Source organism: Stegostoma tigrinum, chromosome 27 (genome assembly GCF_030684315.1).
Source record: "Stegostoma tigrinum isolate sSteTig4 chromosome 27, sSteTig4.hap1, whole genome shotgun sequence".
In the NCBI taxonomy this organism is placed as follows: Eukaryota; Metazoa; Chordata; class Chondrichthyes; order Orectolobiformes; family Stegostomatidae; genus Stegostoma; species Stegostoma tigrinum.
Window position 1 is genome coordinate 13,264,225 of NC_081380.1, and position 26,499 is coordinate 13,290,723.

Sequence of the window (26,499 nt, forward strand, 5' to 3'; positions counted from 1 at the left end):
CCCTAATCAGTCCTTGTCTTTCTAACTCCATGTGAATCCTGACCTTCCGAATCCCCTCCAACAATATGTCCCACACTGCCGTCAGGCTTGCCTGTCTGTAGTTCCCCGGCTTTTCCTTTCCACCTTTTTTTAAATAGTGGCACCACATTAGCCAACCTCCAGTCTCCTGGCACCTCTCCTGTGGCTATCAATGTTGCAAACATCTGAGCAAGTAGCCCAGCGATCGCTTCCCTGGTTTCCCACAATGTTGTAGGATACACCTGATGAGGTCCTGGCCATCCATCCACCTTCATGTGTTTTAAGATATTCAGCACCACCACCTCTGTAATTTCTTTCTCGTGGCTTCAGTTTGAACCGTTAATGGGGCTACCGCCTGATTGGTTTGGTGAAACTGATTAGCTGGTCAGAACGCCAATGTTTGATTAAATCCATAGCCAGCAGGAAGATTAATTTGGCCATTCATCCTGTTGAAGCCTACCCTTCACAATGTGATGGCAGCCCACGTTTATATATTGAATCATCCCAGTGCCTCAGTCTGACGCCTTTGATACGCATTCCAAGAAATTCTTCTTAATCCCTTTTAGAATTTGTTTTTCACCAGTGTCTGTTTGTATCTTCCTAGTGTCATAGAATTCTACAATACAGAACAAAACCGTTTAGCCCATTACTGCCACATGGATTTCTAAAAGACTCCTGTTTATTTTTTATTTCTTTTCCTGATGCTTTTCGGCTTTTGCTTGTTGTAATTACTTAATTTATCAGAATACTCTGGCCTTAAATATAAACTGATTCACTTCAAGTGTGCAATTTTAGTAGCTTTGATTTACTTTAGAAACTCCATCCCCACTGGGTGTTCAGAAACGCCAATCTTTTGCCCAAGTTCACTTCTTTACTTGAGGTCAGCTATTGGGACGTTATTATTTGATGCTTTTAAATCTTTTCACTGCATGAGAGGTCTGGGCAATGCAATTTAAATGCTGAGAGTATAATACTTATACAGTTCTGAATAAGTAGCTATGCAGTGGAGATAGTAGGAGCTGCCGATTTGCTGGGGAATCTGAGATACCACGGTGTGAAGCTGAGTGAACACAGCAGGCCAAGCCGCATCACATTTCTGAAGAAGGGTCCTGAACCAAAACTCCTCTGATGCTGCTTGGCCTGCTGTGTTCATCCAGCTTCACACTGCGTTATCTAAGTGGCTGTGCAATGTCAGTTTATATAGCGAAGTATGGATTTCGAAACTGGTGGCTGAGAATTCTTAAGATCCTTGATGAGATTCCCATATACATAACATTAATAATGTGCTTTTGTTAATGAGTTTTGCATTTAATGATATTAGAAAATGATTTGCAATAAAAGTACCATTTTACCTTGAGTAGGTGAGTCTGTACTTCTACAGATAGACCCAGGAGTTTCTCAGTAACCTCAGCTGCTCCCTTTGATGGAGGAATACATATTTTTAATAGACTTGTTCAGAGTTGTTTTTACACGCCTCTTTGAACCCGAACCTGGGTCTTCTGGCTCAATGTTAGGGACAATCCCACGATACCATACCAACCCTTAGCCAGGGAAATGTCAAAGAGCTGTTGCTCCGCAGCGCGCGCTCTCTTGCCCTGTCCATCTCTCATCCGAGTAAGTATTAATGAAATATCAGGTAGAAAATGTGCAGAATTCAAATGATGAGTTCACACATTGTTTAGGATTCGGGAGTTCAGTGTGAAGACATGGGAAAATTTCTCCTCTTTCTCTAAAATAAAGAAGCTGGTTGATCCAAAGTGAGTGGGGCTAATGTGTTTGAAAGGGCCCGAGAGCTGCTGATTCCTGTTTTGATGGGGTTTTGTAACTTTTCTTTGTAGGAAGAGCAGATTACTTATCCTGTGGAGAAACTCCTGAAAGTGGCCAGTACGGAGCGGGAGTTTGGGAATTATTTCTTCCAACTGCGGCGGTATGAGGATGCGAAGGACCAGTATAAGAAGGTTATGAATGGGGAGGGCTTTGTGAAGGACCGTAAGTTTGAGCAAAACACCTGTAATTCTAGTGCTGCTCACTACTTGGTAGGTGTCCTTGGGAATCCAGTATTCGCTGGGATGGCTCACTGTACATCTCTGGGAGTGTGGGAAGGTTGCTGCTGGAATCCCTTCTATGAGTTTCAGTATTTACAGCACGAAGGTGGGAGGATATATCTGTCTCTCAGTACTTGCAGTACTGGGTCTCTTGGGATGTTCCAGTGTTTGCGGGAATGAGTGGTTTAATGCCTTGAGAGAGGGCTGTTCCCAGTATTTCCCTGATGAAGGGTTACTCGGATATTGCAGTTCACTAAGGATAGTGGGAATCTCCCTGCTCGCCTCACCTAAACTGAGCTCATCCGAAGCTGTGTGCATATCCTAACTTGTGCCAAAGGAAACAGAATTTGCTGGGAAAGCTCAGCAGATCTGGCCACAGAGTTAATGTTTCAGGACCGATGACCCTTCCTCAGAACTGACCAACTTGCATCAAGTTCACTTTGCACATTGAGTTTCTTGCACACTGGTCTACTCTGACTCTGTGTCGATTGATGTCTTGATCTTTAAAGCTTTTCTTGTTTTCGAATGCTCCTGTGACTTTAGTTTTCTTGATCTCCATAACCACCTCCAGCCCTACAAGATGATTAACAGATCATCTCATTGATGGGCCAAATGGCCTACTTTCACTTCTGTGTCTAATGGTCCTGCATCTTCCTCAGGTCCTCTACTTGGGCCCATCACTAGCTGCTTCTGCATGCCAGTTTCCTTCATACACCTACTGGAGAGCATGATCTCAGCATCCTGGGCTCTCAGCTCTGTGTGCAGTTTTCTCAGTACAGCCCCCAGCACGTCCCCTTCTGTTCAGTTGCTCAGCAGAATTCATCTCCGTGACCACCCGCCCTCATGTCTCTCCGGCTCGGTGTCACCTTTATTTGATTATGCTGCTATGAAGTGTCGTGGGGTGTTTTTACTATTTTCTAAGGTACTGTTTTTATAGGCATGCAACAGTTTGCATTGAAGTGAGTTTTCAGGCCAGAGTGTTGTTTATCCAGGAGTGTTAGTCATCCAAGCTGCTCCTTGTGTATAACCTGGCACATTTTGAGACTTTTGTCACCAGCCAGTGGTAGGCTAGCACTATGCTATGTGCAGGACGCTCCTGATCAACCTTTCCACAACTTTACTTCAACGCTGGGCCAGAGCCACAGTTTCCAACCGTTAAGCCAGCAGCTGATCTACAGTTAATCCTTCGCCCCTGAGTTCATCTTCCTGACCAATGTTCTAAATAAATCTATCCATCTATAAATTGAACAGGTCAGTACCTGTGTGTCTCTCAAGTACTCAAACGATTATCAATCAAAGCCTCTGCTTCTATTTTTGGACCCATCTTTTGTGTGACCAGGACTGTATGTGTGGGCCATAGGACTTTAACTGAAGCAGCGAGCTGCCTTAAAGACCATCCTGTCATTCTCATCTCCAGCCCCTCACCCTGCTGAGACAGCTCTGCTTCACTAACACTGCGTTCTTTTGCAGGTCAGTTTTAATTGCTGCACCGTCAGCGGTCATACATTCAGCTGGAGTGCCTTCCTTAAACCTTTCCTTTTTTTCCCCTGCTCTTGAGAAACTGCAGAAAGACTTTTTTAAACTGACTGACTGAAAACTTGGTTGTTCACCCTCATGTGGCTCGGTAACATTTCTGGGAAATTTTTTTTTAGATTCCCTACAGTGTGGAAACAGGCCCTTCGGCCCAACAAGTCCATGCTGCCCCTTGGAGCATCCCACGCAGACCCATCCCTCTATAACCCACACACCCCTGAACATTATGGGCAATTTAGCATGGCCAATCCACCTAACCTGCACATCTTTGGACTGTGGGAGGAAACCGCAGCACCCGGAGGAAACGCACACAGTCATGGGGAGAACATGCAAACTCTGCACAGACAGTTACCCGAGGCTGGAATTGAACCCCGGCCCCTAACGCTGTGAAGCTGCAGTGCTAACCACTGAGCCACCGTGCTGCCCCCAAACATTTGAACGTTTTGTAGAACTAAAGGTACTCTACATACACATTTGTGTTAATGACATTATGACTATTGAGGATCCCCAATGTAATACAGATCCAGACACTGGAAGCTATCGGGCTCCCAGGTGAAGAGGAATGGGCACACACCCTTTCTTTATTCACCTACCCCGCAGCTCGTTCAATTTTACATGAATCCCTTCCCTTGTGGCTACCTTGCTATCAGGCCAAATGAGCTTGTGTTTGAAAAGCAGTCCACTTTCCAAGCAATTCTTCAGTCAACAAAAGCACGTTTATTAGTTACTAAACGTGAGGCAAGGGGGAGAAAAAGAACAGTGCATACATACACTCATTAGAGTGAGAACGGAGCCCAAAAAGAAAAGTGAAGGTTAATCAGATACCTGAAGAGTAGATGAGTAGCTGATGGGATGTTGGGACTGATCTGTTGAGTGATTCTCGTGACGCTAATGTTGACAATTCCAGATGCTTGCTTTTGCAAGGCAGCTGACATTCTTTTGCCCTTTTTCCTTTTAAGGGTGGTTGTGAGTTTCTTTAATCTTTTACCTGCAGTGCAGGGGTGCTTAATGGCTGTGCTGAATTGTCATTTTGCATTAATCCACAAATACCCACAGACTGAGGGTTGTAGTTGCAGTTGCATTCCTGTAGTTGAACGGGATAGCACCAACATTCCTTCTGGCGTGGGTCCACAGTCAGGAATATAACTCCTAGTCGATGTTTTTTTTGCTGGGAGGAGGTAATTACTTTGCCTTACACCTCTGCTTCTTTGAAGTCTCTTTCTCGCACGTTTTCTCTCTCCCTGGAGCTTCCCTTATATGCTACAAAGGGCGATGCTCCCGGGGTTCTCACTGGAACTCTTTCAGCAGTCAATATGAAGTCACGCTATAAGCCAGACTTGCTTTGCAATCTTTATTTAAGGGGAAAGAATATCCGTTTGTGATCCACCGTTCTGATCTGTCATCATGACAATGTAGGGCATGTTGTGGATCCTCTGGGAGATGACCCCGTCCACTATTTCATGGCCAAGTCCTTAGAGGGTTCTGTAATCCCACCCAAATTTCTGATTTCTGTCTGGGGTGAGACTCCTGGCTCACAGAGTGAAGGTGGAAAAATATTTCTCCAACTTTCGATTTGAGTGTCTCTTTCTCTCTTCTAAACAAACTATCAATCTGGTCATCTCCTTCAGGGGGCCCTCTTTCTACAGTGTTGCATCTATCGGGAAGCTGAGGAAGTTTGATAATCTGGTTTCAAACAGCCGTGTTGTATTTCCCTGGCCTCGGATATGTTGTCCTCATGCCCAGTGTTTCTCCTTAGGCTCTGTCGGTGTTTGCACATCGTCGTGAAACTGACGAGCAAATGCAGGAAATTCACTCGTCTAAGTTATTGCTGTACCTAAACCTGTCACTAGTCAGTCTCAAGCTGAATGTACCTAGACGGGCTCTGGTTTATGGAGAGAGAGCTCTCGGCATCGAAAGCAAGAACCCCAAAGCACTGTTCAGGTGTGGCCAGGTGAGTGGACACAAAACTTAGCAGACCCTGTGGTTACATGTGAAGTACCTTACTAGTTTATCTTAACCAGTGTGAATTCTGTTCAAGATGAGGATTCTTCACATTGTGAAACAGAGCCATTTCTAGTATAAGAACAGGAAATACTGAACAAGCTCCTCACGCCTGGGCTTATTCTTGACACTTGCTTCAACATGAAGCACAACAGGTGCCTCCGTATCCTTTTTGATGCGGTTCTGCCCTGCGTTCAGTGGGCCATGATGGGAGTTTGAGCCTGAGTGACTATGATCACCCACAGAGATGTCTTCCATTTTTAAGTTGTCTTGAAAACCTTGGGGAGCTTTTTGTTGGATTGCAGAAAGAACCGCAGATGTTTTGTTTTACTTTCATCACATATAACAAGATACAGTGAAAAGTATTGTTTTTCCTGCCAACCAGACAAATCAGACCTTACAAAAGTACGTCAGGGTAATGGAACAGAATGCAGAATTAGTGTACAGCTACAGAGAAAGATCAGTTTACCATATAGGAGGTCCATTCAAAGTTCTGACCAGCGGGGAAGAAGCTGTTCTTGAATCTGTTGGTGTGTGATCTCAAACTTTTTCTTTAATCTGCTGCCTGATGGAAAAGAGTCCAACTGGAAACGGAAGGATCCTTGATTATGTTGTTTTTCCTAAGCTTCAGGGTATTTTTGGTGACCAACATGATTCTCAACCTGGACCACTTTGAACATCCTTAGAAATGCTGCCATGAATGCTGGGAATGGGATTTTGTCATTGCCTTGCACCCCACTGACTCTAAGTGAGTGCGGTGGTCCATGTATTTTGGACCACGGAGGTCCCGGGTTCACTTCCCTGCTGTACTGCCCTACTGAATGATGTAATCAATTTGCCTGCGAAGAATTCGTTGAATTTCCTGCTCCTGATTCTAGTTGGGAGATGTACTCGGGAGTTTTTGGTAGTTACATCATTCAATTGCAATTCAGTTACAGATTGATTTGGAACAACCAAGCTCAGACCAGACCCAGGTCGGATCTGAGGAGAATCCCACTCAAGGAGAGCTTTGGAAACAATAGGTCCAAACTCATTTACTCTTCTACAAACCAACCTGACTAGGCTGGCATGAAGTGTGGTTGTATTGTAGATCAGCAACAACCATCAGGGAAGCCAGGAGAACATGGAGAGAATGTTTCTTCCCAGCTCAGGAGTAAGGTTATCTGGTAACTTTATTGTTTCCCACATGGCTTCTCTTCGTGTGCTTGGAGGAAATTACTGACCCATTTTCCAATCTGAGTGAACTAGTGTGTATTCAGTGTTATATTTCACTGGGGCAACATACTGTAAATTGAGCTCTGCTATTCCTAAGTCGTCACAAAGATTAAAGATTTTGTAAAGTGTGCAAAGTTCCCAACTTTACCACCTGACTTTCAGACCCGGGTTAATAGAAGGCATCGACCACATTTCAGTCCTGATTAAGAATTACTGTTTATTACAAATAACTACACTTTAGCTATGATAAACAATCAATATGTTGGCATAGAACATGATGAATTAAAGCACATTTCCCTTATAAACTTGCCCTTACCCACAGAGAGAGATGGACACTAAATAGGTGTGGACAGAGGAGAAAAGATTGGAAAGATAGTTAATTGGTCTTTGTTCCTAGGTTCTGCTGAGACTCTCCAGCTGATGACCATGTTGCCTCTGTCATCTTTCTCCACTTGCTTCCACTGGTTACTAAGAGACTTGCATGACAAGTCTCTGATTTATCAGTTAAAAGTCACAGCCTGGAATTCTGAGTTCACGTCCCACCTGCTCCTGAAGTGAATAATGACGCCTTTGAACAGGCTTATTTGAAAATGTCTGTAGAAACTGCTTTAGGAAAGATAAACTGGTTTTCTTCAGGTTTATAGTGACTTTTGACTGCAGAGAGCAGAGATTGCCCCCAAGCTGGAGAAGGAACTGAATACTTCACTCTCTGTAACTTGTTCCCAGCTCCAAGCTGTTTGGTGCAAAAAGAGCCAATCACACTGGCACATGAAAAAGGCCTGTGCCACTGATAGTTGGTCACCAGTCCATAGACAAATTGGCACTTGTTACAGCAGAAGCTGTCTCTGTACACTCCCTTGGCTCCCAATCATCTGCAACTCAGACTTCAAATATTGCATGTCCAAACAGCTATTTACATGTTGTCTGGCATGGATGGTAGATTATCTGCATTCAAAACAGCAGCAATCCTTTCAGACAATGTTTTTTTAAAAGAGGTCTTTATTTTTTTTCATTTCAGTCCCCAGTCGTTTAAAATCCCCACAAAATTAAAGCAATATAGTACTCTTCTTGTGGTTAACTGAGCTTCCTTTTTGGTGCCACCCTGTGCCAGGCCTGCATACTGCTGCTGGAGTATGACAAAGCCAAGGACTTCCTGCTGAGGGCACAGAAACTGGAGCCATTCAATCCTGATGTGAACTGTGCCCTGGTGAAGCTGGACAGGTGAGTGAAAGTGTCCTTCCAGAGTAGCTGGCAATGTCTGACGCCCATGCTTGGCTCCTGCCTGTTTTAATGGGACAAAAAAAAATCAACATGTTAGAAATGATGGGGCGTTGCAAACGATGAGCTTCTGACTTAGTGCACTGAGTGAGAGGCTTCGCTCACTGGGAATGTGCATCGGATAACTTTCAGCACTGAGCTTTCCAACCTCAGTAAGCAGGACACAACTGCAAAATGGTACCGTTATTCACTGACTGTCCTTTCTATGTGCATTAGCATTCATAGGCAGTAACTTTAGTGAAGCAAGTTATCTAGGATTTTAATGACATCTTGATCAGTCGGGTCAATGGGCTGAAGAGTGGCAGATGAAGTTTAATTTGGATAAATGTGAGGTATTACATTTTTGGTAAAACAAACAAGGGCAGGACTTATGTGATTAAATGTAGGGCCTTGGGTGTTGTACAGCAGAGAGACCTTGGTATTGAGGTACACAATTCTTTGTGTTTGTGTCACATGGACAGGGTGGTGAAGAAGGCATTTAGCACACTTGCCTTAGTTGCTCAAATGTTTTGAGTATAGGAGTTGGGACGTCATAGAACGTAGGACTCTACAGCACAGTACAGGCCCTTCGGCCCATGGTATGGTGACGAACTTTTACCCTAATCCTAAGGTCCTTTATCCTAAAGGGTAAAAAAACTTCTCAAAACTCGCTAACCCTAAAGTCTATCTAATCTTCACCCCTACCTTATACTATCATCCATGTGCCTATCTAATAGCCGCTTAAATGCACCTAGTGAGGGTACTCCACTATCCTCTCCGGCAATGCATTCCACGCCCCAACCACTCTCCGAGTAAAGAACCTACCTCTGACATCTCCCCGATATCTACCTCCAGTCACTTTAAAACTATGTCCCTTCATAATAGCTACCTCCACCCTAGGGAAAAAGTCTCTGGCTGTGTCCTCTGATCATTTTGTACACCTCTATCAAGTCACCACTCATCCTTCGTCGTTCTAAAGAGAAAAGCCCTAGCTCTCTCAACCTTTCTTCGGAAAACCTTCCCTCCATTCCAGGCAGCATCCTGGTAAAACCACTCTGCACCTTTTCCAGCGTTTCCACATTTTTACTGTGATGAGGCAACCAGAACTAGACACAGTACTCCAGATGTGGCTGAGCCAGCCTTTTGTACAGCTGGAGCATAACTTCACAGCTCTTGAACTCAATCCCTCTATTAATGAAAGCTAACACACCATGCATCTTCTTAACAACTCTATCCACCTGGGTGGCAGCTTTCAGGGACTTGTGGACATGAACTCCAAGACCCCTCTACTCCTCCACACTGTCAAGAATCTCTCTATTAACCCTGTATTCTCCTTTCAAGTTTGTCCTTCTAAAATGAATCACCTCACACTTTTCAGGGTTAAACTCTATCTGCCACTTCTCAGCCCAGCTCTGCATCCTATCAATGTCCCTTTGTAACCTAGAACAGCCCTCCACGCTATTCACGACTCGACCCACCTTCGTATCATCCGCGAACTTACTAATCCACCCTTCCACTCCTACATCCAAATCATTTACAAAAATCACAAATAGAAGATGACCCAGAACAGATCCTTGTGGTACACCACTCGTAACTGAGCACCATGTTGAATATTTTCCATCCACTACCACCCTTCGAAAACAAAGGGTCAGCCAATTTTGAATCCAATCTGCCACGTTTCCCCCAATCCCATGCCTCCTCACCTTCTGCACGAGCCTACCATGGGGAACCTTATCAAACGCCTTACTTAATTCGATGTATACCACATCCACTGCTCTACCTTCATCCACATGTTTAGTCACCTCTTCAAAAAATTGAATAAGGTTTGTGAGGCATGATCTATCCCTCTCAAATCCATACTATCATGAATCAAACTGTGCCTATCCAAATGATCATAAATCCTATCTCTTGGAGCCCTTCCCAATAATTTGCCCACCACTGAACTAAGACTAATGGACCTGTAATTTCCAGGTTATCCCTATTCCCTTTTTTTTGAACAAGGGAATGATGCTTGCCTCTCTCCCATCTTCCAGCACTATACTCGTGGACAGTGAGGACGAAAAGATCATCAACAAAGGCCCTGTGATCTCTTTCCTCACTTCCATAGAACTCTTGGATAAATCCCATCAGGCCCGGGCGACTTATCTATCTTCAAGTTCCCCAAAATTCCTAGCACATCTTCCTTACTAACATCGACCTCCTCTAGCCTGCCAGCCTGTTTCACAACCTCCTCCCCGACAACTAGGCCCCTCTCAGTTGTGAATACTGAAGAAAAGTATTCATTCAGGACCTTCCCTATTTCTTTAGGCTCTGCACAAATTCCCTTTATAGTCTTTGATCGGCCCTACCCTTTCTCTGGTCATTCTCTTATTCCTCACGTACGTGCAAAAGCCTTGGAGTTTTCCTTGATCCTATCCGCCAAGGTTTTCTCTTGCCCCTTTATAGCTCTTCTAAGCCCTTTCTTCACCACTTTACTGGCTAACTTATATCCCACCAGACCCTTTTCCATTTCTTGCTTCCTAAACCTTATAAAAGCATCCTTCTTCCTCTTAACTAGTCATTCGACCTCTCTCAAACCATGACTCTCTCACTTGACCGCATCTTCCCTGCCTGCTCGGGACAAACATATCAAGCATATGCAATATGCATTCCTTAAACAGTCTTAACATTTCAATAGTGCTCTTCCCTGACAGTATCTGTTCCCATTTTTGTTACCCAGTTCTTGCCTAACAGAATTATAATTACCCTTGTCTCCCCACTCCCGTTATAAACCTTTCCCTGCTATATGTAGCTATCCTTTTCCATGACTATTGTAAAAGTAACAGAATTACGATTGCTACCACCAAAATGCTCCCCTACCAACTGGCCTAACACTTGACCCAGTTCATTGCCAAGCACCAAACCCAAAGTGGCCTCTCCTCGTGTCGGTTTATCTGCATATTGTGTCAGGAATCCTTCCTGAACACACTGGACAAAATCCACTCCATCTAAACTGTTACAACTAAACAGTTTCCAATCAATATTTGGGAAGTTGAAGTCACCCATGACAACAACCCTGTGACTTCTGCACCTTTCCAGTATCTGTCTCCCAATCTGCTCCTCTACTTCTCTGCAACTATTCGAGGGTCTGTTTTTAAAAAAAAAACCCAACAACGTGACTGTTCCTTTCTTGTTCCTGACCTCAACCCAAACGGACTCAGTTGACATATCATTCTCGAAATGCCTTTCAGTAGCTACTATACTAGCCCTGACTAGCAATGCCACTCCCCCGCCTCTTTTACCACCCTCCCTATTTCTTTCAAAGCATCTAAATCCTGGAACTTCCTACAACCATGTTGAGATTGTACAGGATCTTGGCAACGCCTCTTCTGGAGTGCTGTGTGCAGTTCTGGTTGCTCTGTTACAGGAAGGATATTACTAAATTGGAGAAGGTTCAGAAAGATTGACCAGGATGTTGCCGGGAATGGAGGATTTGGGTTAAACGGAGAGGCTGGATAGCCTGGGACACGTTTCAGTGGAGTGTGGGAGGCTGAGAGGTGATCTTTATTGAAGTTTATTAAAACGTGAAGGGTATAAATAAGGTGTTTTTTTTCCCTAGGGTTGGGGATCTCAAGACTAGGGGGCATATTTTTAAGGTGAGCGGAGGAAGATTTTAAAAAGACACAAGGGGCATTTTTTTTAAACACAATGGTTTGAGTATAGAATGAACTGCCAGACGAAATGGTGGATGTGGGTACAATTACACCGTTTACAGACATTTAGAGAAGTGCATGAATAGGAAAGGTTTAGAGGAATATGGGCCAACTGCAGGCCCATGGAACTGGTTTACTTTGTAATTAGGGTCAGCATGGATTGGTTGGACTGAAGGGGCTGTTTCCATACTGTATGACTCATTTCGTTCCATTTGTGTCCTAAGAGTTTTAACATGGTAATAAGGTTTTCTCTCCGCCTGTTACGCTGCAGGGGGGTGGTGGTAGGGAAGCGAGTTGGAATGGGATTGAATATTTGCTGGGACTGGGGAACCAATCAGAGTCTCCAGCACAGTAACAAAGTTGCTGGAAAAGCTCAGCAGGTCTGGCAGCACCTGTGCAGGAGAAAACAGTTAACGTTTCGGGTCCGGTGACCCTTCCTCAGAACTGATGGTGACACAATAGCACAGTGCTCTCCAGCACAATACCTGGATTAATACACAGACATTTCAGCACCTAAAGCGACATGTCACTGATTTGATACAGAGATAAACGGGAATGCCAGAGCACTAACGATCTGGGAGTGAGGAACTGCTTTTGCGAAAACCCTTTGGGAGTTTGTCATCTTAAACTTTGGAAGTTGATGAGCTGGAGGAAGCAGCAGTTTGTAAGCTGGCAGGGCCTTGCAGATTGCTAATACGAGTCAGCATGGCTTAGGAAATGATGGTGATGGTAAATAGGAGCACAGATTGTGTAATGCGTGACTACACAAGTGAGGTGCGATTTGTCCTTTGCGCTCCCCCGATTCTGCACTGGGTGGTGCTAGTGTACTTTGACATAAGGGACAGGAGTGCACAGTGTTGAAGGTGCATGTTGTGATCAGTAATTTTGAGTGTTGGGGTGTCAAAACCTTGAATTGGGTGTGGGTACTGTTCTGTGGTTGTAACAGTCTGCTGTGAATCTTCTACTGCTCCTTTCAAAGCAGAGACTCAAAGTGAAGGTTATATTTGCCCACTTGTGCTGCCGGGGAAGATTAGGGCACCATTGACTTGCTCCAATTTCAGGCCTGTGCCCACATTGTTTTTAGGTTCTGGTAAAACATCCACCAAACAGGAAGGGAGAATTTTCCATAAATTGCTCTGTTGAAGAATCTGCCCATTTGTTTGCTTTTCCTGCTGCCTAGATGCTACAGAGAGTGGGGCCTGAAGGAGAAGGAGATGTGTAGCAGGATGTTTGCTGCCTGGGAACCTGCAGCAGTGAAAGATTAAGGTGAGTCACTTCCTACGTAAATGGGAGTTATAGCTAAAAGCAGGTTCTGTGCTACTTCAGTATTTAGTGAAGGCTTTTTTAAACCACCGCTGACAGGAAGAGGTTCTGTTGCCACTTTTCTCCCCTGATGGTTCTGTGTGTTACGATTTTACAGCCATCAGCAGCTCTTTGTGAGCGATTGCTGGGTTACAGGATGTAAGCAGTCTAACACATGACCTGTGTTAAATATAGAGGGGCCCGAGAGGAGCAGGTGAGAGGAATCTCCATCTCTAAAGCTCTTGCTGACTGGGGAATTTCCTGCACTCCGGGCCGGCTGTGGACCCAGTTGATTGCAATTAATTGATGCATTTAGTCAATAACTTCGGTGACATTGTATCATACAACTGCAAGATGCACGATGATTGTTTGTCTGATGATTCCTAATTTGGATATTGGGTTTTAGTGTTCAATGTTTTTTGCCAGAATTTCTTTCATTTTAGCTTTCATGGTTCTTATTGCCTTTTAACCCATACAACGTTGGAGTGAGAGAGAGATGTGCTAACTTTGCATGCTCCTGATGACCCTGTCAGACCTGCCCCTACAGATTTACAGCAAACTATTAGCACTTGGTGCTATTCACTCAAGTAACAATCCCACTGCCTCAAGAAACAACATGGTCTTGCATGGCTAAACTGAATTGCAAAATTCTAATGATATTGATGGTCATGGGCCTTTAGAAACCAAAAAGAGGATTGATGTTTAGAGGCAGGGGTACAGCTGAGGAGTTAATAAATAGTTTGCATTAGTCTGTAGAAAAGAAGAGGATGCTGCTCGGGGTGAGAGAGGAGGGACTCTGCACCTAGAAAGGTGCAAAATTAACACAAAGGACTCGCAAAAGACTGGTGTTCCAAGGTGACTGGGACCAGATGGGATGCTTCCAATGATATTGATGGGAATGAAGGTAGAATCTGCAGGGACGCTAGCCAGTGATCTTCCCTGTGAGGTACTGGAAAAGTGGAAAATTGCAGTTGTTACAGTCATGTTCAGGAAAGCTTCAAGAATCCCAGCAATTACAGAACTGTCAGTGTAACATCATCGGTGGGGAAGCTTCTTGAAGTAATTATTCAGGAAAGACTTAGTGGCCATGTAGAAAAATGTGGGTTAATTAGAACAATTCAGCATGGATGTCTAAAAGGGAAGTGATATTTAACTAACCTGCTGGAACATTTTGAAGAGGAGACAGGGTCGTTGTGTAACAAGGTGATATGGTATATGTGGATTTCCAGAAGGCATTTGATACTGTGCCACACATCAGACTGTGACAAAGTTATAGATCGTGGTATGAAAGGGACAATATTAATATAGACACAAAATTGGCAGAGTGATGGGAAACATAGTGTAATGTTCAATGGATATCTTTTGGGCTGAAAAAAGTTTCTTTTGTCATGAAGTTCCCCAGGGGTTGATATTGGAATCATTGCTGATATTTATGAATGATCAGGATCTCAGTGTGCAGGGGACAATTTCAAAGTTTACAGATGACACAAAACTTGGAAGTATTGTGAATTGTGAGGAGGACAATGTGGAAGTCCAAAAGGACATTGACAAATTGGTGGATAGGTGGGAGACGAGAGGGGTCAGTGCAGAGAAGAGTGTGATGATGTACTCTGGGAAGAAGAGTACTGTAAGGTAATACAGGTCGGTATCCATTACCTAACGTCTGAAAACTGGGGTGGGGGGAAATGCTAAAAACCAAAGGTCTTTTCAGAAATGAACCAGAAAGGACCGACAGACAGGCTGGATTTGGGAACTTCTGTGGAGGAGGTGAAAGAAAACTTTGCTCAGCCTAAATTGACCATTGCTATATTAAGGCACAGGTCTGTTTTTATATTATTAAGGTACGGTGCCGGTGGGTACAGGGCCGCCTCGATATTATTTGAATGCGGGTACAGAACTACTGAGGCTGAGGTGTTAATGTTGAAGTATAGTACTGGAGGCTATAGAAATACCACTTGTGTGAAAGTTCTGTTTCATATCTGTAGAGAGGTTCCTGTAGAAACCTTTAAAAGTACTGCTTCTTTTCGCTTGCACAAAACGCTTCTGCTGAATGTAAAACTTTACTTTGATAAAAGTCACTGAACAATTTTTTCAGGTACAGCTCTGAAGTATCTTCCCCCCCCCCCCACCCCCCACCGCTCCCCTATATTTTGTCAATCAATTGGACCATGGAAATATTTCCGAGATCAGTACTTCAGTTTCAAAGCTGACACCAAATCAGAATGAACCCTGTCTCTACTGGATAATCCCAAAACAGGCTTCGAATCTGTTCCTCCAAGACCTTTGCCTGTGTAAATGTGACCTGATGCACCCTCTGTTATTGTGCTTGTGACAGGAGCTGCCTTGCTATAAATGTTAGGTACTGAGTGACTTACATTTCTGACCCATTCCAAGTAGACACTGAGTGCAGAGCTGTGGCAATTCATGTACCAGTTTCAATGTCTTATAAAGCCTAAGAGCTGACCACAACTCGTCCTGCCTATGGCTTAGTATTTTCCTTGCCTCTCTTTCATAATCGAGGGGCTGAGTTGCCCACTGCTCCTTGTTTGTATGTTCCCTCCCTATCCTTCCATACATCTGGCAAATGTCTGCTTGTCATGTGGGTGTATTTGATTCTGTCTTGTCCAGCTGCAGTGATATGAATCTTATTTTGAATCAAACCTCTCCCTGTTTTGAGTTTTTTGACTTTTGATTAGTTTACATTTCCGCACATTCACAGCTCAGTTTTGGGATTGCTGGGTGGGGGCGGGGGGGGGGGGGAGCGGTATTATCCCACATTTCATCTGGATTGAAGTTTTTTTTTTAAACTTTAAATCAGCTCTCGAGTTCCACACGCCCAGCAGGGCACCTGCAACAGTGTGTTCGAGTCACTGTCCTGTCTGTATGTTTCTCCACCACCATCATGGACACAGATCTTTTGTTCCTTTTATCACCACTTTCATCTCCCTGTTCCAGCTCACTATCAATCCAGCCGTCTAATCTGCCAACAATTCTAGCTCCTCTCTCCACTGCTGTGTGCCAAGCCTCCCTGGCTGAGCCCGTGATCGATTCTTGTTGTTGATTATCGGTGATGCCTCAAGCAGCCTTTGTCTGATTTTTCTCTGCTCCTGCCTCACTCCCCTGGTGCTCTGAAATAGCATCACTGCTAGCACTGTACCACGCACACAGTAACTGACTCCCCAGCACTGTGTTTATGCTGGTTGCCTCCAGTGCGTTGAACAAATGCCGTTTCATGTAAACTGATAGTTTTTGGATAAAGTGCAGGGTGTGTTGCTACCCCTGCCTGCTGTTCCCAGGCCTGATCACTAATCAGCATCTCAGCCTTTGTGCATTTTCGGATTGCTTACAGGAGAGGTTAAGTTCAATGGCTGCACTCTGCAGGGTTCACCTCAGACTGAAAATGGTGACTAACAGCCAAGACAGCTGTTGAGGTCATTTCTGGGAAAGTAGAAGGATTAGATCAGCCATGGGTCCCTGTATCATTTGAATCTTTCCAAAAGCTTTCTAACCTTGCGAGTCTGTGCTCAGTGGTAGCACACACTCCCCTGAGTCAGGAAGCTGGGTGTGCAAGCCATGCTTCCGATTCACGAGAACACAGTACGTAACAGTTTGGGGTCAGAGATAATGGGAACTGCAGATGCTGGAGAATCTGAGATAACACAGTCTGGAGCTGGATGAACACAGCAGGCCAAGCAGCATCTAGTTGTTGTGCTCCTAAAATGCTGCTTGGCCTGCTGTGTTCATGTAACTGTTTGGAATGCCTTAAGGTGAAACAATAACTCAGACATAAAAGATCCCACTATTTGAGAAAGGGTAGTGAATCTTTATCTGCCGCAACCATGACTTCATTTTAAAAGTACTCACTGGTTGTAATGTCCTTTTTTATATCATTCAACAGCCTAGTCAATTTATTAACGAGAAAAGTAGCAAATCGGGTTATCTGTGAATGAACTTTTGTGAAAGAGTGAATTTGATGCCTCCCATCATCTCATTACCAGTTTGATATTTCTGGGAGCAGGCAGGTAGAGTCAAATGGTTCAGGATATTGCCTACCTGGTTTGAAAATTAATGTTGACAGATAACTGCTCCTGCTGCATCTCATATCAATGATGCTTGACAACATCACTCTTTTATTTTAGATTTTCCACTTCCATATCTGTTACAGTAATTGGCTCCCATCTCCATTTGGTTATGAGATGTTTCATTTAGTGTTTATGTCGATTTGAGAATAAGCCTGTAATAATGCAGCAAAATGCTTCCAATAATTATTTTAACCACTGTGATTAACCTGTGCCTCTCAGGCCCATTGTACCATTGCTGAGCAGTGGACTGTTGCAACATCAGATCTCATTCCAGGATTAAACAACCATGCAATATGTAATTAAACATGAATGAGTGAATGGATAAGAACAATCCAATAGCTATAAAGTTACACCATTTCCTTTAAATGTCTCAAAGGCAATGCTAAATTGGTATTCATTTAAAATTCTTTGTGCACTGAATGTTTTCTTTTATCAGCACTCTTAGCCTCTGAGTGTGAGATTGTGGGTTTAAATCCCAGCCCAGGGCCTGAGCGCACAGGTCGAAGAACTGATGCACTACTGTAATGCTGAAGGGTTACTGCATTGAGCAAGCTGCTGTCTTACAGATGAGAAGCTCAACTGAGGCCTCACCCAACCTGACAAGTGAATGCAAAACATTCTGTTGTGCTATTTGGAACTAAACTACAAAAACCGATTGGTCTGTTTGGTCATTGGCTCACTGCTGTCTGTGGAACTTGCAGTCCATAATTTATCTTTTCCATTTTCCTTGTTGGTGTAATGTCACTGAGCTGACAGTCCAGGAGCTCAGGCTATTTCGGGAGGGCTATATGTCAGATTCCACTGTAAACGGTGGAACTTAAACTCAATTGACAAATCTGGAATTGCAGGTGAATTTCCATTCGCGACCATAAATCCATCAATTGTTGAGTAGGAAACTGCCATCCTCACCTGGTCTGACTTGCGTGTGATTCCATACCCACAACAGTGTGGTTGACTTTAACGTGCATTTCCTGTGATATTCGCATCTCATGGAAAATGGCTTCATGGGCCCTGTAGGACTTTGGGGGAATCCTGGGTTCTGTGAATGCAAGTTTTTTTTTTTTGTTTTGCTTTTTGTTTTTTTGTGTGTTTGTTTTTTTGCTGCACTTCAGAGACAGAACGAACCTGACCTGACTCTTGAAAGTGGTCCTCTCAACCTTGTCATATCAGTATTCCCACAACAGTTGTGAAGGTGAATAACTTGGACCTGGTTTTCGTACACTTGATCAATTCTGGCAACATATTTAGTTAAGGACTGATACCTTCCTTTAGGTCACTAGTTCAAACACCAGTTTAAACCATCCTTGTGACTTCGGTGTGAGCTTAGGCCAAGACATGGAATTATTTGTAGCTGACTTATGTCCTTGTGTAGTGTGACTGGATTCAAAGGGTCAAATGCCGATGTTAAGAGTTAGCTGTGAGACTGCAAAAGCACAGCATCTGAAGAGCAGGTAGGTCAATGTTTCAGCCTAAAACATTAACTTGCCCGCTCCTCGGATGCTGTCTGCCCTGTGATTTTCCAGCCTCTCACCTATAGTCTCTGGCTTCCAGCATCTACAGTCCTTACTGTCTCCAAGTCAAAGGTAAAAGTTAATTCTTTGCTTCATTCGCCAGCGATTAAAATGAGTCCCAGTTTGTCAACTAAGTTAATCTGTTAAAAACAGGGAGTTGGGTAAGAGGGGGCACTGCCCACAGGCCAGGGGCTGAAAGAGATGACCTTGGTTTGGAATCCATTTCCAATCTAGCAACTTTGTGGCTTACCAGGAAAACGAGCTTTATGCTCTAGAGACAACTGGTATCATGGTGGGGCGAGCATCAGTTTCCTCAGGGTGAACTGCGCTGTCAAGGGATGAGAAAACAGCCTTGTACTGGCAGTGAGCTGAGCATGAAGCTCTGGTCAAATCCAACAGCATGTTCATAGGACATCAGCAAGCTCAAAACATGGGGCAACTTTTCAGTGGAATCTTGGTAAAATTTTTCCTGCAGATATTCCTCTCACTATTAAAACCTTAATATTGCTGCTCCTTATCTGCTAAAATAGTCCTTTAACTATAATCTAAGACTCCCCAATTAGTTTGCCTCCTGTGAGATATCTAATGGTGTTTAAAGTACTTCTGATGTCTAATAAACGCCTTACCCACTGTGTCCCTTATAACTACTTACTGCATTACAAGATTCCTTTATTCATATCAACAACACAAAATAGTTCTCTTTCTCCCTGCACATAGCTTTGTAATCCAAAAGAAATCATTAACCCCAGCAGAATGCTGGGCAAGGGAGCTTTTAATAGAGGCCTGGTCAACTTTATATTACCAGTAGCCTCAAATCTCATATGCTCTATGTAAAATTGGAGAAAGACGTTGACTGAGCTTGATGCTCCAAGGAGGGAGATTGAGGAGTATGGCTAAGATTTAATAATTAGAAACCAAATCAAAAGGTATGCTCAAATAGGAGAATAAGTTGTGAATGAGGAGAAATGCTGCACAGTTAGTTTTGCAGTAATAGGACTGCTGCTGATACATGAGAAGTGTTGTAATGTAGCAGGACTTAGGCAGGCGACAGTATGTGCTTGATTCCCTCAATCTGTCAGCATGCTTAAGTTGGCATGTCTCTTATAACTTTGCACATGTGAACATTAGGATTTGTCAGTTAGGAAATCAGTTACTGGCTGCAGTAGAGACTCAAATGACCGAGCACCACTGGGGACACAGTTGCCTGAGTGCTGTCACTACAGGCTGGAAACTGGAGAGCCTGTGATCTTCACACATCAGGGGAGAGGAAAACAAATCGCCCATAAATTCTGACGCTACTTGGTTTAAGCAGAAGTTTATCACTCCATCAAGTTGAATCCTGTAGTAGATTCTGTTTTGTGGAGAAATATCTGCGGAATCTGTCTTGTAGTTGACACGGTTTGAACATTTCCAGCTGGAAGCTGACATGTGGCTCAATGCTGGCTAACCCACAGGTTTTATAAGGCCCTTGTACGTGATAAATGACCGATTACGTTTTCACACGAGTGAGTAGACGTCTGTACTCCATCCACTGTGATCACGCTTGGAGTATTTTCTCAGCCAAACTAAGAATTTTGCAGCACTTGGCAAGTCTTTAAAAGCAAGAATTGAGTAGTGGGATTAGTGCAGATCAGTCAGGGGTTGGATTCATGTGTTGAACTGATACAGGGTATGTTTTTCTTTACATAGTGGTGACATGTTGTTTGAGATTGGGTGCTGGGATGACATATCTGGAGAAAGTGAACCTACTTTGTTAAGTACATGATTTTATTTCATGTACAACAATGTATGTTGGCTAAGATTTAATCAAATGTAAGGCAAAGGGGGCCATCAATGCCTGCTATGGTTGCTCAAAGACTTGTTACTGCTGGTGTTGTAGATAAAGCTATCCTGTCCTGAGCACACCTTAGTCTTTGTTATCAGCATAGCTATTTAAATCTGCATCCATGTCAGTTTGAACTTTTACAGCTCTGACCATTTGGTTTAGTCGATGTGTGCAGTGTCTTCATTGTGTCTCCATGTTTGGTGGTGCTGAAACTATCTGAAAGTTTGCTGTAAACTTGCTGGACATTCCAGGAGAGACCGGGTCACCCAAAAGCCCTGGGTTGACTGTATCAGAAACCAGCCCTCGGGTAAGAAGGGCATTAACGTTTTATAGGTTCAGAGGCCGTGAGATGTACACCCACTGGGCCTGACCCAGATAAAAGCACCCAGTACAGTTAACTCCTCCATCCATTGCCTTCTGTCTGCCTACCATTGTCCTGTGATTATGACCCCCAGCTTATGGAAATGCTGGACGGGTCTGATTCCAAAATGAAATTCTTGGCAGACCATGAACTTTATTTTACCAATTTGGTCAGTCATTGAACATATTCACAAAAAGCCGCCAATTTACTGTTATTGTAAGAACCTCAATGCCTTTATACTTACAGGAATGGAATAAAATAATTATAGTATATGAAAACACTATTTGGAAGGATGCAATCCTTTTTGCATATGGGTAAGCCCAGTGAAGTGTTACTTTTTTGCTTCACTCTGATTCCTTACTCAATTAAACAAGATCGCAGTTGTTTCCTTTCAATTCACTGAACTTCTGCACCTTTGCTGATATGATTCTCTCTAGTACTGTCTCTCCTCGAATCATGTAGACACCAACTCACTGTGCTCTAAGGGGGAAGACAACTGAGGATTGTTTTTAGCCTTTTGTACTTGTGCTGCTGAAACAGCTTCAGACCTACACTCCCTGGCAGCCGTGCAGCTACTCTAAGTATCTGTAGACACCAAATGATTGCTTACACCTTGATGTCTGGTTTTGTGAATTGCTGCTGTGCCTGGACCTCTCACTGAGTGGGAGAAAAATCTTACAGCCTCTATGGTTTAAGACTTCTTTCTGATTCTGATAGCCTGGAAACTGCTGAAACTAACCTGTCCTTCTGGTTTCAATATCTATAATGTGACCTGCTTGAGGCTGCTCTGCATCTATCTCTCTGTAGGTCATAAATCTTAAATTAGTAAGCATGACAGTAATTTCTTGCCACGTAGTTTGAATAGTCCTTTAGCCTTACTTCCTTAAAAAAATACTTTCTGACCATTTTAACACAAATATTTCGCTGAACTGAAACTGAAATTTCTATATTAGTACTCAAGATCCCAAACTATAAATTATTATAAAGCCTCATTAAGCTTGGAAGATTTTTTTGTGTTTTCACTTCCATCTAGAGGCCACCTCAGGTCTCGAGCTCTGTAATTTTTATTTCTCAGTTTCTACTTATTCAATTTGAGCTACAGACATGGTTTATCTTTAAATTGTTCTCAAGATTTCTCTTTTTCTGTTTCACCTACTATATGTAAACCTTCTGGGGCCTCTCTTCCTTTATCTGTGTTCATGATAGGAGAATCCAATGTGTCCCTAACCTTTGTTCATATCTCTTGTTCTCCACATCAAGGACTCAAGTCTTGTTGTTCTTCTGTTCGGAGGATTGGATGAGATGAATGTCCCCACAGGGCTGATCATGCCACTGGAGTTATTTCTGAACGGATCAGTGCTCAGCTTCAGTATGATGGCCTCAAACTACAAATATAGTTTACAAAATAGGAAGTCACGCCAGATGACTGCGTGCAAATTTCTGCAAGAATACACTCGCAGAGCAGTTTGTTCATAAAGTGATTATCTTGCACTCCATAGACTTCGCTTTAGAGTCAACATGCAGTTTGTTTTCAGTACTGCTCATGGTCAGTACTGAGTCCATTGCTCCTTAACTTCTTTCACTTCCCTTTCCACTGTTTTGTTGCAATTTACTGTATGAACCTCTTCCTTCATTTTTATCTCTGGTGAGCAGCACAATGCATATGTCATTGTGTGCTGTATCAGTCATATTCTTCAATTGCAGCTTATCCTCTCTCACTTCCTTGCCTGCTTAGTTGTTTTTCCCCCTTCTTCTGCTAATTGCAACTCATTTCAATGGACAAATCATGCACAGTCCTGTACTCTCCCCATGTTTTATCCAACCCTGTGTCCCATTTGCTTTCAAATCCATATTTACCTGTTCCGAATCCTCTCATGCGTCTCAGCCATTCTAATACTTGACTTCTTTTGCTGTAACATTGTGTTGACAATTTGCTCAGCTTCTGCCTTCAGGAACTGCCTATCTAGTTGCTTCCGGCTTTCAGGAATCTCTTTGAGTTGAGGTTGTTGACTTGCTCGGTGAGCTGGCTTGTTTTCGTTCAGACATTTTGTCACCGTGCTGGGTGACATCATCAGTGAGGCCTCCGATGAAGCGATGTTGTTTTACCCCACTCGGAATTTATACTGTCCGGTCTGTTACAGTGAGTTGTCATTTTGCTTCTGTTCTGCATGGGTTTGTATATAGGGTCCAACCCTCTACGTCTGACTGAAAACAAGCCAGCTCGGTGAACAAGCAAACAACTTCACCCACAACCCGAGCTACAAATCATTGCTAAAACCTTAAATCTCTTTGAATTCTTTTGTTTGTACTTGACATGATGATGCTGTCTGCTCTTCTTGACTGTATTTTTGTATGTTATTTATTTATTAAGATCATGATCATGACCTAGAAGCCTAACAGTGATCCCTCGGGCACCTCACTCTGTTTTGCTGGCCAGATCACCACCTACTGCCTGTCCTAATTCTCCTGGAAGAGATGGCGTTGTATTTCTTTCTTAACCTGCAGCTAACCCTGAAGTGTAGAAATGTTGACCATGCTGTTACAAAGGGAGTTCCAAGATTGTGATCTACCACCAGTGAAGGAGCAGTGATACTCTTCCAAGTCAGGATGGTGAATGTCTTGAAGAGGAGCTTGTAGCTAATGGTGTTCCCATGTATCTACTGCCCTAGTCCTTCTAGATGGAAGTGGTTTAGAAAGGTACTGTCTAAGAAGCCTTGGTGAATTTCAGCAGTGCATACTGTGCAGTGATAAGGGAATGAATGTTCAAGGTGTTGAACATGGTGCCACTCAACTGGACGGCTTTGCCCAGCATCGAATTCAGCTGCTTGAGTATTGGAGTTGCTCTCATCCAGGCAAGTGTACTATTAAGCTTGTACCTTAGAGATGATGGACAGGCTTTTGGGAGTCAGAGGGTGAGTTCCTCAGTCCAGAATTTCTTGCCTCTGACCTGCTCTTAAAGCCACAGCATTCCTATGGCTAGTCCAGTTCAATATCTGATCAATGGTGACCTCCAGGATGTTGTGATGAGGGATTCGGTGATGCTAATGCTTTGAATGTCAGGGAGAAATGGTTAGATTTTCTCATTTGGAGAACTGACTACCAGATGTAGTATCAAGGAGGTACTGTAACAGTGTGCTGATGAGAGTTAAACTGAGACTCCCAAAAAAAAGGGACATTAATCAAGGAGAACAGCATTTTACCAGGGACTGCTGTCATTCCTTGTTCAGCATTGAATGGAACTAAACTGTACCCTCATTACTATGTTTGGAATCCGACCTAGCTGCAGGGATCACTTGTATCATAACATTTCTGCATAATTGATTGGGTGTGAAACACTTTGAGCCGTCGTAATGTGATGTATCTCAATGAGCTGGCCTAGGTCTAGCGTGAAAGAGAGAGGTACAAGTCATTTTAGAATAACTTGCAAGCAACCTGTTCAGAGATGCTCCAGAGCAGGTAGGACTTGAATACGTGTCTCCTGGCTCGTCAGGTATTGCATCAATTCTCAAGGTTACTATTTATAATCAACTTGTTCAGGCACATTGTGACTTGCCTGGGGCGAGTGGAGCATGAACCTGGAGTCTCTGGCCCAAGGGCAAGGGCACTACCATTGCACCACAAGAGCTCGTCACGCATTATTTAAGCAACAATAATGTGGGGGATCTTTGTGTGAACAGGATGTAATCGTGTCATCATCTGACGTGAGCAGGATCTTATCAGGAGAAAAAACGAGAGATCAGCTGAGGTTCAAGTGGATTAAGTTGAGGCTAACATGCCTGGCCAGGTACTGACAGGTTGGGGTTGCTGTCTCATTCTGCTACCTGCCCAGTTTTATGCTTCACCACATTCAACAAGAGTTAACACCTTCCTGAGGACTGGGTTAGATTAAAATTATCCCAAAATCTGTTCAGTTTTGTGAGTGTCACAGAAAGAAAAATCAAAGTGCTAATATTTTTCCTTTTCTTGGTAGGTCTCCTCCAATAACTCTGGACAATTTAATAGAGGAGTGGGACCAGTTTACACAGAGAAGACCATCTAAAACCTACAAATGTTTGAAAAAGAAATGCTCATTTCAGTTTGTTAAAATGTTTCACAATACTGAAGTTAATTGGTTTCTGTAAATCTCACATACTTTAGTTAACACCCTTCTTTGTGACCATTTATACTTCCTGAGACCCAGGAAGGGAGTCAGTGATAGCTGCTGACACCAGACTCTTCACATACACTGCTCCACATCTCCTTTGGAAACTCTTGAGATTAATGGTTCATTACCAAGTAGTAAAAACAGGTAAAATTTCTTGGAAAAGTTGTTACAGTGAGCGATGTTGAACATACCTAGTTCAGGTCATGACAACTTTAATGGAATGAAAGCAGTAATTGCTAGAGACCCTCAGCAGCTCTAGTGGTAACTATGGACTGAAAGCAGAATTAATGTCTTCAGAACAGAGAAGGGCCACTGGACCCGAGATATCAACTCTGCATCCTCACCACAATCACTGCCGGACCTGCTGACGTTCTCCAGCAGTTTCTCGTTTAATTTGAGATTTCCCGCTTCCGTAGGTGTTTGTTTTACCACTTTAATGGAATTTGATTTAAATGCTCAAAGATGGGCACTTTTTCAATTTGAGAAGTATTTGCTGATGGCACACACAGACTTCAGTTCCCACACTGGTCGAGAGGCATCGGTCACGCAATGAAGGAATGACTCAACCTGAACTGGCAGTCCCTTTTCTGTGTATATTCCATTGCCGAGAGCTTTGTTTAATTTTGATTTAAATAAATGGTTTGGTTACTTGAAGTTGTCTAGCCTTTGCAAAGCTTCAATTAAATGGATAAAATATGCACAGCTTGGAGTCTGTATAATTGCCTGTGCATGTGAACTGGCTCATGTTATGAGAATGGAACTCACTGGCTTTGCTTTTTACCAGTAAGCCTTTTTTTTTATTTTTCTACCTTGATTCTGTTTTATAACGATATACAAAGTACAGTTCTTGCTCAGCAGATTGTCCTTCATTTTTAAGCAGACTCACCATACTTTTAAAGGAAAGTGTGGAAGTGGTCCAAAGCTGTTTCTGCCTGGGACTGACTCATAACTAGAGCAACTGCCTGCCATTTCAGTGCTCCTGCTGTCCAAGTCTGTTTGCTTGGCTTTATACATGAACTTAAATAAGTCTCTGTCCAGATCAGTTCTGCATTGTGTGCGTGTGTGGACTTGGGTTATTTTGTAACAATGCTTTTTAATTTCAGTTTTATTGAACAGTATCTATGTTCATATGTGGATCTTTCTGAACCTATTTGTTGCACCTTCACTGCTTTGACCAAATCCTGAATTTGTATGAAGCTGGACAGATAGCAAGCCCAATGATTAGAATCCCCACAGTGTGGAAGCAGGCCATCCAGCCTGCACTGACCCTCCAAACAGCATCTCATCCAACCCCACACCCTCACTCTTCTCCCTCCCTCCCCCCACCCCCTTTAACCCTGCATTTCTCATGGCTAACCCACCCAGCCTACACATCCTGGGACACAGCAGGCAATTTAGCATGGCCAATCCATCTAACCTGCACATCTTGGATTGTGGGAAGAAACCACGCGGACACAGGGAGAATGTGCAAACTCCACAGAGAGTTGTCCGAGGCTGGAATTGAATCCAGGTC

At 43.4% G+C, this 26,499-nt stretch overlaps 1 protein-coding gene across 1 annotated transcript in view; it reads left to right on the forward strand.

The window, feature by feature from the left end:
- Nucleotides 1-25,576, forward strand: part of fkbp6 (FKBP prolyl isomerase 6) — a 36,901-nt gene extending 11,325 nt beyond the window's left edge. Inside the window, exons 6-10 of the mRNA XM_048557430.2 lie at nt 1,857-1,976; nt 5,353-5,547; nt 7,924-8,033; nt 12,942-13,027; nt 24,813-25,576. Of these exons, the coding sequence (XP_048413387.1) occupies nt 1,857-1,976; nt 5,353-5,547; nt 7,924-8,033; nt 12,942-13,026 (510 nt within the window). The 3' untranslated portion in view covers nt 13,027; nt 24,813-25,576. The remainder of the gene's footprint in view (nt 1-1,856; nt 1,977-5,352; nt 5,548-7,923; nt 8,034-12,941; nt 13,028-24,812) is intronic.
- The last annotated feature ends 923 nt before the right edge of the window (nt 25,577-26,499 follow it).